Source organism: Delphinus delphis, chromosome 15 (genome assembly GCF_949987515.2).
Source record: "Delphinus delphis chromosome 15, mDelDel1.2, whole genome shotgun sequence".
Lineage (NCBI taxonomy): Eukaryota > Metazoa > Chordata > Mammalia > Artiodactyla > Delphinidae > Delphinus > Delphinus delphis.
Window position 1 is genome coordinate 16,620,766 of NC_082697.1, and position 17,494 is coordinate 16,638,259.

At 46.1% G+C, this 17,494-nt stretch overlaps 1 protein-coding gene across 2 annotated transcripts in view; it reads left to right on the forward strand.

Moving 5' to 3' along the window:
• Positions 1 to 655: 655 nt before the first annotated feature.
• PTPRT (protein tyrosine phosphatase receptor type T) overlaps positions 656 to 17,494 on the forward strand; it is a 1,079,376-nt gene continuing 1,062,537 nt past the window's right edge. For both annotated transcript variants that reach the window (XM_060030771.1, XM_060030772.1), the window contains exon 1: positions 656 to 743. In XM_060030771.1, coding sequence (XP_059886754.1) covers positions 656 to 743 — 88 coding nt within the window. The remainder of the gene's footprint in view (positions 744 to 17,494) is intronic.

The following is a 17,494-nucleotide window of genomic DNA, read 5'->3' on the forward strand; positions in this document are numbered from 1 at the left end:
TGCCCGAGACCCTCGCCAGCGGACACCTGCTACAGTTGAGGGGAGATGCCCCTCCCTTCCCCCATTCATCTGGTCCCCCCTCCCGAGTCGAAACGGCTGCCCCCTCCTTCCCTCCTCTCGCATCTGTCCCCCCACTCACCTGTTCTCCCACGGCTTCTCTCTCTCTCCCTCCTCCCCCCACCGCCCCCTATACCTGCACCCCAGCCGGGCAGATGGTGCGCGGCAGCGCGGCCCGGGGGGAAGGGGCGAGGACCCTGCGGGGCGCATGACTGTAGGAGCCAGCTGCCCCGAGCCGCCCGGCCCGGCGAGGGAGCGCGGGGAGCCCGCGTGGGCCAGGCGCGGGCGTGTGCGAGGCGCGGGCGTGCGCGCGAGGGTGTGTGCGCGGCCGAGGCGGAGCGTCGGGCGGGTGGGCGGCGGCGGCGGCGGCGTTAGGACTCCGGGGACACCGCCCCCCGCCCCCCGCCCAGCATCCCGCCCCCGCCCAGCCTCCCGCCTCAGTTCGCGCTGCGCCTCGGCTTCGAGCGTAGCGGCGCCGGCTCCGCGAGCCCAGCGGCGCGTACAGCCTGCGGCCGCGCCGACGATGCGGGGCCGCCCCGCGCCCGCCCCAGTCCCGGCCCCGGCCCCCGCGGGAAGTGGCTGAGCCACCGCCGCCCGGATGGCGAGCCTCGCCGCGCTCGCCCTCAGCCTGCTCCTGCGGTTGCAGCTGCCGCCGCTACCCGGCGCCCGGGCGCAGAGCGCCGCAGGTAAGTGCGCCCCCGGCCCCTTCTCCCTCCCCGGCGCGTCCGGGCGCCTGCCGCCGGGCCCCGGGAGGAGAAAGTTGTGCAGGCTCGTGGGGGATGCGGGGGGCGGCTGGCCGGAGCCCGGGTCCCCGACTGCAGCCGCGGGCAGCCGTGTCCAGGCGCGCCCGGGCCAGCGTGCCCGGCCCCCGGCGTCTCTCGGCCGGCAGCGTTCGGCGAAGTGCGCCGCTTTACTTTTCTGCGGATCCCCCGGCCTCGAGTAACTTTCCGTGGCTGTGGCGAATATTTCCGCTCGCCGCCTCCCACTTGTCGGAATCTGTCACTTGAGTGTTTGGGGCGGTGAGATAGAAAGCGGCATCGACGCCCGGGGTGGAGCGTCCTCTCCCCGGCAGCCTCCTGGGCAGCGCGCGCTTTTCGTGGGGAGGACCGGTCGCCAGCAGGCCGAGGCGGCCAGGGCGGTGGCTTTTCTTGTCTCACGGGAGAGACAGGCGGCCCCAGACTTGCTCTAACCACGCTGCTTCCCTGAGCTTGTCCTTACGCCGCTGAAGGCACCGTGGAGGTGTTGGTGTTAACGACAGAGACGGCCATCCCTCCTCCCTACCCCGTGGTTCTTATCCGAAGCAAACGGGCGCCCCTGTTAAGGCCCTTCAGGTGGAGGGGATTTGACCTGTGAGCGTGTCTGCTCCAGAAAAGTTTGGGGGACTCGTATTTGGATTTGACCATGGGGAGGAGGCGAGCAGAGGTAGTTTCCCGTGTGTGTGTGCGCGTGTGCGGGCGTTTGCCCTGGCATGCTACTAATGGCAAGTTGGCATGCACAGGAGGCCTCCAGGATCCGGGATCTTACACATCCCCAAAGCCCACGGCAGGCAGCTTCCAGCCCTGAGCCCCCAAAGAGTAGGCGGTGGGGGAAGGAGAGAAGAGAGAAAGGAGTGCAGGTGTGCTTCCAAGTTCAGAATCACCTTGCAGTTTCCAATTAGCTCAGGTGTGACCACGCTGAGGGGAGATTGCTGGGATCATGGGGGCAGGCTGAGATGAGCTAGTGGGACTTAGGAAAAGATTCGTTTTGGATTGATGAGTAACAGCGGTGCCCATCTATTATCACGCTGAAAGAAAGAGAAGGGAAGAAAAAGAAACTGTGGGGGAGTGTAACCTCTTTAAACAGGCTGCTTCTGAGGTTAAGAGCCGCTAGAGTGACATTCCACTGGAAATGCACTGGAGTCTTCCTTGCTCCAAAACAGGAACTGAATATGGGACTTCTGCGAAAGAACAGCTTGTTTCGTGGCTGGGAAGTTAGGCGACTAGGACACTTCTTTAGAGGTGTGTGAAGCTTAAAGGTTGGTTCAGCAAGTAAGAGAAGAGGGAGAGCCACACATCATTCTGAAGATGGTGCACAATTCCTGTTTTCCTCGTTTTGGGTCTGTGTTAGGTGTGCTAGGGCAGGGAAGGAGGAGGATGCTTGGGGGCAGTCCTGGGGACCAGGCATCATTTGTGACTTAAATTTTTACTATCCTCCAAGGCCTGGCCGGCCTGCCACCCATGAATAGTACTCAGGTTTCTGCGGCAAGAACCAGTGTCAAAAATATTCCTCCACGGGTCTCAGAGCGTTCTTGGGTGGCGTGCGGTAAAACCGTACGGGCTTGGGAAGCTGCCCGATGCTAAAAGCCGGCTCCGGATGCTCCCGCCAGGTGGCGCTCGCTCACAACTGTTAAAATGCAAATATAGTTGCTTTTATCTCCGGAATAGAACTTCTTTTCAGTTTTTAAGTGAGTAATGTGTTTATTCAGCAGCCTTTTGTTAAAACATTTAGAGAAGTGTGAGGAGCAAGCACCTTTTCTTTGTTTGCTCTTCGGAACACAGGGGAAGGAAAAGCAATCCTGGAGTACAGTTTGGGAAGAAATTTAAGGCACCATGTTTCTTTTGATTCGACCTGAGCTGAGTGGCTTCTGCAAACCTACTCTCGTGTATACTTAGCAAGTGGCTGCGTTTGTTCCAGGGGCTCCTTAAACGAGGGCGGGGGGGGGGGGATTAACTTGTGTTGGAGATATGATGCATTCTAAGCCTCACTCATTTGTAAAAATGGGGATTTTCTGTATGTATTCTCTCCTTTCTGGTTTAATGCTAACTAGAACACTTAAGTTAATTATTTTTTCCAGGTTTCTAACATCTGCACTTGTAGATGCAGGAATGCTGCAAACGCTGACTTTTAAAAATGGACTTATCTTCTTACTTTATTTATAAACGCAGACATTGTTGGAACCCAAATCTAAATATGACTATAGTTTGATTTCTTTGAAAGAATCTGATTTAAAACTTGTGGCAAGTTTGGGTAAATAATACGTTTAAAAACTCAGTGGTGTGCTCTCCATATTCTTTTAATCTGAAAATTCTCAGTCTCGAAAGCAATTTCAGTTCTTAAGCTGACATCCAGTACACAGTTGGGGTAATATATTTTGCTGTAATGTGTCAGTCACAGTGTCCAAAAGTCAGTGGTGAAAGCTTGTCATCAAAAGGCAGTTTCTTTCTTCCTTCTTGTGAGATGTGTTTCATGAGCCAGGATTGTTTTTGTAAGCAATGATGGCAAAAACAACAACAACAAGAACACATTTTAAATCAGCCTCTGAAAAGTGTGGCAAAAACGTGATTCGGGATGAGGAAAGAAGGAAACAGTTAAACCAATGGGTAAGGGGGTAATTTGTTTATTTACTAGTGGGTTTCAGCATCTGTACATTGAGAGCAAAAATGGATCTGAGAGGGACTGACTTGCCATCGCAGTTGTTAGTGATGTAGTCATTTAACTCCATAATCATTGCCACATACCTCTGGGGAGCTGTTAGCAGTACAGTCTAATTTTACTTTCTCTCCTGGATTGCTTGATTTGTTTCCTAATGAAAGAACCATTAATGTGCAAACCTGGCTAGGATTCTGTTTCAGCAACAACCACGAACATGTTCATAGTGAAAACAGACCACCGTCTTGGGTTACAACCCACTGCCTTTCTCCTCTCCTTCTTTTCTTCTCGCTTAGCTCCTGCAGGCTCCAGGCTGCCAGCTGAGATGGCATCCTCTGTAGTAGTGTAACTGTCACCTTTCAGAGCCACAATCACAGGACATTACATCATCATTTTTTTGAGCACGGGATACTCCCATGACTCTCTGGCAGCGTGTTGCTGTGGAAACAAGAGCAATGCCATATAGGTAGTGGGTCCTTGATACACAGTTTTTGATGATGATGAAGAGATGGTAGAGTCTCGTGGCACCTGTAATGGGGGACGGGGGAGTTTAACTCGGGAGGCAGCCTGACTGAGCGAAAAAGAGTATGAGCTTTGGAGTCTGAAGTCCTCAGTTTGAATACTGCCCCTGCCTCTTTCCAGCTGTGTCAGCCTGGGCAAGTCATTTACTTCTCTAATTCCCAGCTTCTCATTTGTCAGGTGAGAATGATTATAGCTGCCTCACTGGATTTTGTAAAGACTAGATAAGATGATGCACGAAGAGTGAGTGCCTTGTACTACTTTATCCTGAAGGGGAGCCTTTTCTCTTACTTGCCCTGGCATTGATGCATGTACACAGGCCAAGGGGGCACTGATGATAAGCTCAGTTATGAATTGAAAATTAGATGGCTGGGTTTTGGCGATGACTTTTAGTGTTTCTCTTTTTCTTCTTTATGGGGGCTTGATTCTCTGCAGCCACTTTTAGAAGGAGATTTGGAACGAAACAAAGGTGATAGCAATACATTTGGCCATTCAAAGGTTTCGATAGGCGTGTTTAGTTCCAAGCATGTTTTACCTTGTAAATGAGAACGGATGGAAAACAGAGTGGTCGCACATTGTAACGGGACGGTGTTCACATACGTCTTCCCTCCCTTCCCACCCGCCTCCTCACACTGTCTTCCTTGCCTCCGGCTCTTCCTGCTGCTCTTCTGCCATCTTTTCCCTAACCTAGAAATCGAGCGCGCGGCACTGTGGGGCTGTGAGGGGAAAGATGCTTTGTGCACTGGACAAATAAGCAAAGACTAAGTAAACACACAGAGGGCTGTGGCGGTCCAATAAATAAAAAAGCTATGAGGTTATTGAAAACAAACCATCCCTGACAGGTGTAATAGCATTTGCAGGCACATTACGGAATTGGGGCTAGGAGGCAGCACCATGTAGATATTAGAAAGTAGTTAGAGTGTCTTGTGAAATCTTATAAAATGGATTCAAATTGGTTTGGAGAGGAAGAATGCTGTGGGTTTTCTATGGATTAAGAGCAATCAGATGCAGCCCAAGGGACGGCGGGGATCACTAGTGTTGTGTGCAGGTGGGACAGGGTGACCAGAGGGGGTGATGGGATTCAGCGATGGATGTGGTCTTGCTGGACACACCCTTATTTGCCTGGAAGAGGGAGAAATGACCATGATCATATTTATTTATTATCTATTGGTAAGGGTTACAGGTTCTAGAAAAGATACAGAGGGACGCAGTGAGGATGCGAGGTATAGATCCCAAGGGATCTGCCCGAAGTCAACTGTGAAAAATGGGAATTAATGTGTCAAAAAGGCAGAGTGGTGAAAGAATGAGGAGCCCCTGAGAAGCAGTGACCCTTTGGCCTGTTTTATTTCAAAATGTCAGCGCTGTTTCCCTTGGCACATCCTAGGTATTTACCCAGGTGAGGGCTGCTCAGAAACCCCACCAGATCCACCATCAGACTGATGGGTGACTAATAAATTGAAGTGAGTCTCCAGTGTTACAGACAATTTCTTTTTCACACTCTAGTCAAGCTGCTGAAGTATATGTGACACACACATTCACTGGTGCACAAGTGGAACTGATAGAAAGTCTTTCCAATTTCTTGAATATTCAGCTTCCAATCTTCATTTGATGCTGGAGGGAATAAAAAAATGGTGACGCCACTTTGGTAAATGGTTTGGCAATTTCTTTAAAAAGTAAAACGTACACGTGCCCTAGGATACAGCCATTTCACTTCTAGGAATACACCCAACAGAACACGTGCCCTAGGATACAGCCATTTCACTTCTAGGAATACACCCAACAGAAATGAAAACATATGTCGACACAGAGACACGTACGTGAATGTTCATAGCAGCGTTATTCATGGTTGCCAAAACTTGGGAACAGTCCGAATGTCCATCCACTGTGAATCCATCCAGTGGAATACTACTAGCAATAGAAGGGAATGAACTACGGACAATACACTACAGCGTGGACGAACCTCAAAAACATGACACTGAGCAAAAGAAGCCGGTTACAAGAGATTACATATTGTATGAAATATTCAGAAAAGACAAATCTTTGGAGACAGGAGGCAGAACAGTAGTTGCCTGGGGCTGGGCACGGGAGCAGGGATCTGTAGCAAGTGGGCATGAGAGAACGTTTTGAAGTGATGGAACGGTTTGAAAACTGGAAGGTGGTGATGGGTGAGTAACTCTCTAAATCCCAGCTCCTGGCTTGTCATATGAACTTGGTGAAGTACTTCACGGTTCTGAACCTTTATCTCTGCATCTGTAAAGGGGGCACACCAGTGCCTTGGTGTTGCAAGAGCCAGAGGTAACTCCTGTGAATTGTCAAGCTTGGTTCCTGGCACAAAACAGGCACCCGGTAAGTGGCATCACTCTTACTTGTGCCTTACCAGTCTCCAGAATAGTTTGTTGTATTCATTATTTGCAAGGCGTTATTTCTGGTTTGGTCTTCCACCCCTCTCGTAGGCTCTTTAGACTGTGAGTTAAATCAATCAGCTGACGTTTCTTCCCTCTCATCAGTTGGGCAAAAAATGAAAAAGTTTAAGACTGTCAGGTTTTGCTAAGGATCTGAGCAATTAGGTGGCTTTGTTCACTGTTGAGTAATGACTATTGAAACAGCTGTTTTCAGTGCTCACTTGGCAATGCCTATTAAAATTGAAGATGTGAATGCTTTGTGCCTGGAGTGTTTTGGTAGGGTTTGGATTGGGGCGGGGGAGGGAATAGACCATTCATTCATTTTCTTTCTCGTTGAGCCAAGAATGTAGAAATTTAACAGGAGGGTGGAAGCCCCCTTGCTTGGGAGCGGATGCAACATGCTTTTGGCCCACCGGCAGTTCATGTGCTGCTCTTAAGATGTTTATTAACCTCAAACATTCTGGACGTCATGACAGTTGTCGTCTTCCAGGGGAGGACGCAGTGCTGTCACCCACATTCCTAGCTCCAATTTCCCAAGACCCTGGAAAGCCTGTTCCTCTCGGATCACCCAGACTTAACTTTACTTCCCTTTTATCATGAGATCACAAACCCATTTCTCTTGATCCTCCTGTAATTCATAGTGGGTGGTTATTAATCTTTTAAGGGTCATGTATTTGTCTCTTTGGAACCCAGCATGAATTCATGAATTCATATCAGCAAGGAGAACTTTTTAAAGCCTGCTTAAAGTTTAATCCTCACGAGTGGGGTGGCTTTGAATGGCCTGAACTTGCTCTTATGGATTATAATTATGACTTTTCTGCTGCTCAGTTGATCACAAGTTAGTCATTGGGAGCCCCTTTAAACCAGATCCTTTTTCACCATTTTCAAACATCTTTGAGAGCACCCTGATTTTTCTGTGACAACAAGGAACTTCAGGCTTACCCCTAGGTTTTCTGTCCCAAACATGTAGTCAGTTGTTTATTTTTTTTAAAAAGAGCCCAGAGGGAAGAGATATGGGGACATATGTATATGTATAACTGATTCACTTTGTTATAAAGCAGAAACTGACACACCATAGTAAAGCAATTATACTCTAATAAAGATGTTTAAAAAAAAAGAGCCCAGATCCTTTTTTGTGGAGACATCAGAACCCGAGCTGCACATTGTGAGGTTTTATTTGAACACTGGAAGAGAATAAAACAGGGGCTCTTGGTCATGTTAGGGATAGAAAAAACTATTTTAAACAGCATGCCTTTAGGACCATTTATCTCTTTGGTTTTTTTAAAGTTCATTTGAGCATGAGAACTTATTTGTCTAATTAAAAATAATTTTGTCGTTGTCAAGGTATGTGCTTAAATGTGAGTATAGCCTCGAAGTTGATGTCACTATTCCTTCTTAAGCATCTTGGAATTGGCCCCTAAGTGCACAGGTCCAGATGATTCTCACCTGTCAGTGTTTGTTGAGCACCAGCTTTCTAAAATGAAGAAAAAGAAACGTATCCCAGTCTCATCCTAAGGCAACTTGGTGAGTTGTCTATTGCCGTGTAACAGGCTGTCCCCCGAAACTCTGTGGCTTTATTTTCTCACAACTTTTCTTTGAGTCAGGAATCTGAGTGGCACGGCTGGGTTCTCTGCAGTCAAGATATTGACTGGGGCTGCAGGCAACTTGGCTCGAATGGGGAAGGGTCTGCTTCCAAGATCACTCGGTTGTTGGGAGGATTCAGTTCCTCATGGCTGTTGGATTGAGGGCCTCAGTTCCTCATGGCTGTTGGATTGAGAGCCTCAGTTCCTCATGACTGTTGGATTGAGGGCCTCAGTTCCTCATGGCTGTTGGATTGAGGGCCTCAGTTCCTCATGGCTGTTGGATTGAGGGCCTCAGTTCCTCATGAGCTGGAGAGAGGCCAACTGGGTTCCTTGCCAAGTGGACCCTCCATCACAGCATGGTTCCTGGCTTCACCAGAGTGAGCTATCGAGGGGACAGGAGAGCATATGAGCAAGCCAGAAGTCAGTCTCTGTAACCTCATTTTGGAAATGACATCTCATCACTCTTGCCATCTTCAAGTAAAGTCACTAGATCCCCCTCACCCACAAGGGGAGGGAATCACACAAGGGCTTGACTACCAGGAAGCGGGGATCTTTCATAGCCACGTTAGGAGCTGCCAACCACAGGTTATACCACAAGTATAGGAAACCTTGTATCTTGGGGAAAAAAATACAAACATCACTTTTAAAGTGTGTTCACATCTTTTCATTCTTTTTATTATTTTGGGCACCAGTATCAGTTCAGTGTCAAGATTTCACTCCTTAAAGGACTTTGAGTAGAGAGATTTATTGTCTCATAATTGACTTAGCTTAAATCTTAAAAAAGTTAATTATGAAGGTCAGAAAGTAAAAAATGAATTAATATGAAGATTCGTCAGAAAACTTTTCAAACTTCATCCTAAAAGTTGAAGTACTGTGTTTTTATAAGACTATAAAACGTTCGCACTAGTATGTAGGTTCCACAAGGACCATTTTATAATAAACACTAGTAGTTTAGGGCTATAATAAAGTTTAGCTAAAATTTACTATTTTTATTGCATATAGATATCCCAGTTAAAAAATTTAGTACTTAATATTTTAGACCTTTTCGACCCATGTCTAGAGAGTTTTTTTATTTTCACATAAGACTAAAATTGATAATTTATTAAGTTACAGTGATTGAAAGTTTAATGTAAATATACAGATTATTATATGGATCAAAACATGTCCTGCATGTACGTTTAGTTTTGATTGCTGAGGCAGTAGTACAGTCATTACAGAAGAACTTCAATCACGGTATTTTTTTTAGGTGACTGTCGTTGGGGCCCATGAGATCTTCCAGGAAGGATGGTTTTGTCAAAATCCGGATGGGCTGACCAGACATTGGAGTTCCTGATGGGAATGTGCTCCAGGAATTTACCTGTTACTCAGGTTACCTATTTGCTTGGTGTTGGTTCCAGAGGTCCCCATTGTGCTTTCCTAGGCAGTTGTAAGTAGGCGGGAGGGTCACCAGTTTATGATGGTCCCAACCACAAGCTCTTTTTTGTTTCATCTCCGTAAGGTGACCTTGAGGAAGGAGGAAACCAAGACACCTTGAGTTTGCCCATTATATGCCTTGGGGAAATGCTTGTCTGGGTTCCACTTTCAGGGGCTTTGACTTTTGAGCAGTTTCTCATTTATTCATTGTCATCTTCAGTCCTGCTGTGTCAGGCTGTGTAAGGTTGGGTGCCAGGCACCCCTCCTGCTATGAGGGAGGTGAGGGCATAATTGTCCTAGGTGTTAGGTCAGGGCTGCTGCATGTGGCTCTGTGGAACCTGCACAGCTGTACATGCAGGACAGGGTCAAGGACTGGGTTATTCTGCTCCAGTGAATCAGCTTTGAGTTCAAAGCTATTTCCATGTTCATGCTCCTGATTTTTTTTTTTTTTGCGGTACGCGGGCCTCTCACTGTTGTGGCTTCTCCCGTTGCGGAGCACAGGCTCTGGACGCGCAGGCCCAGCGGCCATGGCTCACGGGCCCAGCCGCTCCGCGGCATGTGGGATCTTCCCGGACCGGGGCACGAACCCGTGTCCCCTGCATCGGCAGGCGGACTCTCAACCACTGCACCACCAGGGAAGCCCTTCTGATATTTTTAACTATTATTTTTTCTTTCTTCTGCCAAATATTTTCTGTTTACCATCTCTGCACCTGTTACATTATCTTTTTACTTTTTGTTATAGGAAATGTGCGCACTGGGTTGGGGGAATGGTTTTCAGCTCAGAAACTTCGGAAACTAAGACCTTAAGCAAGATTCTAACATGTGTCAAACCAGGGCTGGGGAGGGATGGGTGGCGTGGGAGGAATGAGCAGTTATATTCAGAAGTCAGGAGCATGGCCAGCCTCTTCCCTGTATCTCAGCTGGCTCCAGTTTAGGATGGTTCTCTTCCTCTGTTATTGTTTGGAACGAAGCAGAGGGCGCTCTCGAACACTTGGATTGCCTTGTCTTGAGCCCCTTTAAATTGGATTTATGGAGGAACTGTGGAATCTCCTGGAAAAGAGGAAACTTGTAGTTTCCAACTGTTGAGATGCTCAGTTCAAACATGCAGACACCTTAACTGAACCCAAGTACCATACCACTCTTGCTTTAAACAGAAGTTTAAAAAACTTTCTTGGAGGGGTGTACTTAGCAATGCAGAATTTTCCCTTGCAATTAAATCTTTAAAATTTTCTGTACAGAGGATGTGTATTCCAAGTATAGCATTATTTCTGGGACTTGACCCCTTGAACACGATTTTTGGTGGAGGAGTCACCTGAACAAATCCCAGAGTTCCAAGGTCACTACTGTGTGTAAAGATGTCCACATATTTTATTTATTTTTATTTTTAAATTTTTTATATTTAACTGTAATTTTCTTTTTTTAACGTCTTTATTGGAGTATAATTGCTTTACAATGGTGTGTTAGTTTCTGCTTTATAACAAAGTGAATCAGCAATATATCCCCATATCTCCTCCCTCTTGCGTCTCCCTCCCACCCTCCCTATCCCACCCCTCTAGGTGGTCACAAAGCACCGAGCTGATCTCCCTGTGCTATGTACACATATTTTAAAATAGATTTTCTTAGTTTAACTTGGGACCGCTCTCCTTATTGGTCGCTATTTTAGTGAAGGTTGATGAAGTCAGAGCTCCCTTACCTTTATTATCTTTACATCTTTTTGCACATAAAATGTTCAGCATACATTTAAATTCACTTGTATGCAGAAGCACGTTGTAATTGCTTTTACCTGAGAATTGACTTAGCAATTCTGAATTGCATTCTCATTTCCTCGTACCTCCAAAACCTCAGCAGCTATCATTTGTCATTGGAAAGTTGCTGACCACCTGTTCCACCTGGAGCTCTAGGGGTCCTCGGTACCTCCCCTGCTCTAGCCTGCCTTTTCAGATGTCTCATTGGGCGCCATCCCTTTGTGATCTGTAGGTTTTGGTTCAAATCTGACATTTCCTCCTTTTGGGGTCTCAACTCCCTTTGGAGATTCTTAGTCCTAGTTACCGTTTTGGCTCATATAGAAGATTCCAGGAATTATGCCTCGGGCTCATTGCCCTGGGCTCAGCCATCTTTTAACTATATGCAAGGTCCAAATGGTATGAGGCAGAGGAACAGTGAAGGAATTCCACTTGGCTCAGAGCCTCTCACAGAGATTCTCACATTTCAGCATGTTTTACTTATTGTCTCCTACTTTGGCATTCTGATCTCAGAGTAAAATCTGGCCGTGATAGTGAGCACAGCATGCCTGTCCCATTTCTGACACCAGTGGCGTAATTAAAATGGATTACAAATTATCTGGCAGAGACCTTGTATGTGCTCCAAACTTGCATAAATTCCTGATTTATTTAGCTCAAGATACAGGATATCATGGAAGTGAGGTGACTACAGAGAGATGAAGCAGACGTGGTGTCTTGGCCTGACCTTTTGTGGCCTCTTGGTTCCCCTCATGGGGTGCATACTTGCTGGTGACATCTTCAACACTGGCAGAATCCTGCTTATGCATTGAAGCAGCCCAGTTTTTGCTATGCCATTTCATAGCATCTTGGAAGATCCTATACTAAAAATATGAGTATTTATTAAGAGATATTTACCAATATTTACAAATAGGTTCTTCTGGGTCGTGAAGCAAACTCTGCAAGGCCACATTCTTTCCTGTAGGAAGAAAAAAGAGCCAATTTTATGGATGTAACAATCGAATATTGTATTAATAATTACACTATGTATGTTTATGTTAGTATAAGAAGCAAAATGGTAGGCTATTCTTCGCAGAATAGGTATAGAGAGAAATGGAATTGAGATGGTAGATAAAAGGCATTTTGGCTTTAATTTGTAATATTCTATTTCATTGGAAAAGGAGAATACATTTAAACTTTGTTAAAATTAGTTGATAATTCTTGATAGAGAAGAACATAGGTGTTAATTATACTTCTCTTTGTAATATTTCTGCATTTCAATTATTTCTTAAAGAGTGATACCCTTGCAATTTAAGATTTGTTGTAAATTATAGGGATTTTAAACATATGAACTGTTCCTCAATCGTTCTTTCAAAACAAATTGAGGTCTTATTTTCTTTATGGAAAGCTGCCTTTCAAAGTCTGTAATGAGGATTCCTTTGGGGAATTCTAAGACCCCTGCATCTGGTTAGAAGGAGCAAAGGAGAGAATTGTGTTGCAAATGTAGGGAGGCACTTGAGCATGCGTGACTGGGGCCACTGGAGGGGCCTTCTTAGGCATGTGTCCATCTACCTCCTACGCCTTCTCTCTCCTGGGGTCTCATGGAGAAATAACAGATTCTTCCATGGGGCAGCCTTTGGGTTTGCTTGAGGCCTTGGGTTTGCTTGAGGAGGCTACATTTGACACAGAAGAATAATGTTCCACAATCTTTTCAGTGTTTAGAGATGCTGTGTACCTAGGCACAGTTTTCCCATCTGTAAAATGAGCAGATGACTTTGGTGTTTCTTAAGGGCTGGAGTTCTAGTCTCTGACTTTAGGCTTTTGATTGTTTCCCCCTGAAAATCAAATCATTTGACATCTTTTTTTTTTTTTTTTTTGCGGTATGCGGGCCTCTCACTGTTGTGGCCTCTCCCATTGCGGAGCACAGGCTCCGGACGCGCAGGCTCAGCGGCCATGGCTCATGGGCCCAGCCGCTCCGCGGCATGTGGGATCCTCCCAGACCGGGCACGAACCCGTGTCCCCCGCATCGGCAGGTGGACTCTCAACTACTGCGCCACCAGGGAAGCCCCATTTGACATCTTTGATGGGGGTTAAGATATTAAAAATCTACCCTTTCCCGATGAATCAGTTTTGTTATTTGACACCATCCATAGTCTGTTCAAAAGGAATAAGTTGTGAAATCCCCAGGTCTAGGAGATGAAACAAACAGATCTGTTTCCAGGATTGTTCATTTCAAAGGGCGACTCCATTAGTCCAGATTAGAATATAACAGAAAGAATTTTCACTCTCCTGGGGTGAAAATTTCTAAACCCAAGTGTATACAGAGGAGCGGAGCATTTGGCTCATGTTGGAATGGAAAGCAGAAAATACAAGGAGATGACAAGTCATTTGGTGAAATGATGGATGATAGGAGAATAATAATGGGCAACCAGATTTAAGTTATGAAAATCACAGGTGCACCGGGGTGTGTCTGCAGAGTCTGAAGGATTCAAACTGAACATCAGGGGAGTAAATACAAGAGAGGAAATGACTACCAAATAGGGAATACTAACACTATTGTGTACTTTAAAAACTTAAAATGAGCCAGGCATTTTTCAAAGGCTTTACTAATTGTCACTTGTAGAGTCTTCTAACAGTCCTATGTTGTGGGTACAGTTACCATAAAAAAAAAAAAAAATGAAGAACAGAGTGGTTAAGCCCAAGGTCGCACAGCTAGTGAGTGGTAGAGCCAAGGCTGGAACCCGAGCGATTTGAGGCTGGGATCTGTGTTCTTAGCCACCGCTTCCTGCTCTCTGTCCGGTTTACTTTGTGCCAGGTGCTGTGCTCAATTCATCCTTAGGGGAAAAGTTTAGGTCCCACTTGAAATTCCTGGGTGGAAAGCCTTTCTTCAGAATTTTCAATGAGAAAATTGCAGGGGAGTTCTAAGACTTCATTGAATTCTCGTAACGATCTTATGAAGCAGGCACAACAATCCCATATATCAGGTAAGAGAACTTGTTTTTTTTTTTGTTTGTTTGTTTTTTTTTGCGGTACGCGGGCCTCTCACTGTTGTGGCCTCTCCTGTTGTGGAGCAATAGGTTCCGGACGCACAGGCTCAGTGGCCACGGCTCACGGGCCCAGCCGCTCCGTAGCATGTGGGATCCTCCTGGACCGGGGCATGAACCTGTGCCCCCTGCATCGGCAGGCAGACTCTCAACCACTGCGCCACCAGGGAAGCCCAGAGAACTGGTTTTATGGAGGCTCAAGGGCTTGGCCACAGTCACACTTGAGTCATCTCATTTCAGAGTCCAGGTCCTTAAACACATAATGTTGAGTGTTAGCAGACTTTTCCGAGTGGGGAAGAGGGGCTGTCTTCCTAAGAAAGAAGCCCCATCTTGTCCCCAAATAAGTCTCAACCATCCCAGTATCAAAAGAGGGTAATTCACAGAGAGGACCCTCATTTGTCCTAGAACAAAAGTTGGGCCCCTAGATGCGGCTGATTGCACACTGGGGGCTCAGCAGCTGAAGGCGCCACACTCCCAGGAACTCAGATGGGATGAAGGGTTCATCCCTGACTATGGTCTTTGGACCTCTGGGTCTCCAGCAAACACAGCATTTTAGGAAAACGCTTTTTGGCTGGACATAGTTGATTGAATTAATTGAACCCACAGGATAGTCCCCCTGTGGATTTAAGAGAGGTGATTATTTGAGTTTTACAGATGAGCAGCTGAAGCCCAAGCCGTCAGGTGGGACTGCCTTTGAATTTGTAGGATGCACCATCAGCTGTTTGAATGTCAGAGATTTTGCAGCAAGACTTTGGTTCTGAAATACAAGGGCCTGTGTAATTTTATCTAATTTTCCAAAGGCACTGAATACCTCCCCGTTGAATTTTCCATTGTGTGCCCGCCAGTAAAGAATGTGTAAATCCCTTCTCAATGTCTGCTCTTGTGACTGCAGTTTTTGAGCTTGGTTCCTGATGTGACCTTTTGGTAGTTCCTGGCTGTTTTATCTTGTGAAATCAGGTCTGGGGCAGGTGGACCCATCTGCTCTGATATGAAGGAAAGCATAGTGATTAAAAGTGCAGGCTCTGATCTCAGACTGTGTGGGCTCAGTGCTGTGCTACTTACAAGCTGTATGACCTTGAACAAGTTATTTGAGCCCTTTGAGCCTCAGTTTTATCATCTGTGAAATGAGGCTAATCATAGTAACTTGCTTGTAGGGTAGTTTAAGAAATCAGTGAGGTGATGTATGTAAAATGCTTAGCCTGGGGCCAGGCTCATGGAAATTGCTCAATAAAGGCTAGTCGTTCTTGGTGGTGATGTTGTTGCTGGAGCCTACTACTGGAGCTCAGTGGAGCACAGAATACATGGCGAGGGTGACCAGTTGTCCTGGTTTGTCCAGGACGGAGGTGTTTCCCAGCATGTGGGACCTTCAGTAGTAAAACCAGGCAAACCAGGATGAGTTGGTCACTCCAGTGCCCATTCCAGGCCACAAAGCTTTGTTCAGAGTGACCTCATTGCATATGCTGTGCAGGTTCCTGGAAGTTGCATGTACAATTCATATTTATGTAGCAAATAAAAAAAGATTATCTGATATTTGACCTGCATTTGATAGATGTTACTGTAGGAAGAAATAGAATAGCTTTTGTCAGTTTCCAAAAATATCACCACTAGAGGAGGTGTCTGGGGTCTCCTGCTGTATCTCTCTGGATCCTGACAGAAAACAGAATTACACTCCAATGTGTCGTGACACTTTAATGAAAGGACTGTACATGGCTGGGGCTAAGGGAAACCACAAGGGGTGCTGAGACATCTAGAGACTAGGAACAGTGGGAGATTATTGGTACCCTTTAATTTGCAAAGGGGCAAGGGGAGGGAATTGTGTTAATGGAGCCCTTCTTTGTACTGCTCTGAGTTCCAGGAGGCATGAATCCTTTGCTCTCTGGTTCTAATGGTGTTTAGCAGAGGGGGAGCACTGGCCGGAGATTTTAAGGCAGGAGGAGAAGGCTTGGGGTATTTATCCTCCTCCCGTCCTGCCTCACTGCTTTCTGGTATGGCTCTATTCCTCAATGGCAGTGGTTCTCAAAGTGTGGTCCCTGGACCAGCAGCCTCAGCATCACCTGAGAACTTTTTATAAGTGCAAATTTTGGGGACCCACCACAGACCTGCTAAATCATAAACTCTGGGAGTGGGTAATCTGTGTTCTAAGAAGCCCTCTAGGTGACTCTGGCACATGTGAAAATTTGAGAACCACTGGTCTAGGGAGCAGAGATATACCATTAATTTCATGTGGGGCCTTTGGCCAGTTAAGTCCATTTTCTGCTTTGGAGGACCGTTTCTGTCTCAGTCAAATGAGAGGGAGCTTTGCCATCTCTCTTCATAGCACTTGATCCTCTTAAATAGTCTTTTTTTAAATAAATAAATAAATAAATAAATTTAGTTATTTTTGCCTGCGTTGGGTCTTCGTTGCTGCGCGCGGGCTTTCTCTAGTCGCGGCGAGCGGGGGCTACTCTTCCTTGTGGTGCGTGGGCTTCTCATTGCGGTGGCTTCTCTTGTTGCGGAGCACGGGCTCTAGGTGTGTGGGCTTCAGTAGTTGTGGCACGTGGGCTCAGTAGTTGTGGCTCGCAGGCTCTAGAGCGCAGGCTCAGTAGTTGCGGCGCACGGGCTTAGCTGTTCCGCGGCATGTGGGATCTTCCCGGACCAGGGCTCGAACCCATGTCCCCTGCATTGGCAGGCGGATTCTTAACCACTGCGCCACCAGGGAAGTCCTTAAATAGTCTTTTTATTTATTTATGTGTTTATTTTCTGACTCTTTTCTATTAGAATTAACACTCCATGAGGGTCAGGACTTTGTTCTGTTCACTGATGATCCCCTGTGCCCAGCACAATTCCTATACATGGTACTCCATGTTGGTGAATGAATGGATAGGAAGTGATTTCTAAGATCACTTTTAGCAATTTTAGTTTTAATGTGAAGATTCTGTGTTCTGTCTTATATAATAATGGGTACTTTATCCTAAATCTGCCAGTCTGAAATCTCAACCTACAATTCCATTTTTTGTACAAAAGGAAAATAATAATCGATGAATTAAAGAAAGATTGTTTAAAACACTCTGTGTGCCAGGGACCATAGCACATGCAGTATGTCACACATTCTTTTATTTAATCTTCATAAAGGCTCTGTGAAATTGGATTACTCTAAAGGAATGCTATCTTAGTGAGGCTGTGTGACATACTCAAAGTCACATAGCTGTTTTTTAAAAATTTTATTGAAGTATAGTTGAATTACAATGTTGTGTTTAATTTCTGCTGTACAGCAAAGTGACTCAGTTATACATATATATGTTCTTTTTCATATTCTTTTCTGTTATAGTTCATCACAGGATATTGAATATAGTTCCCTGCGCTATACAGTA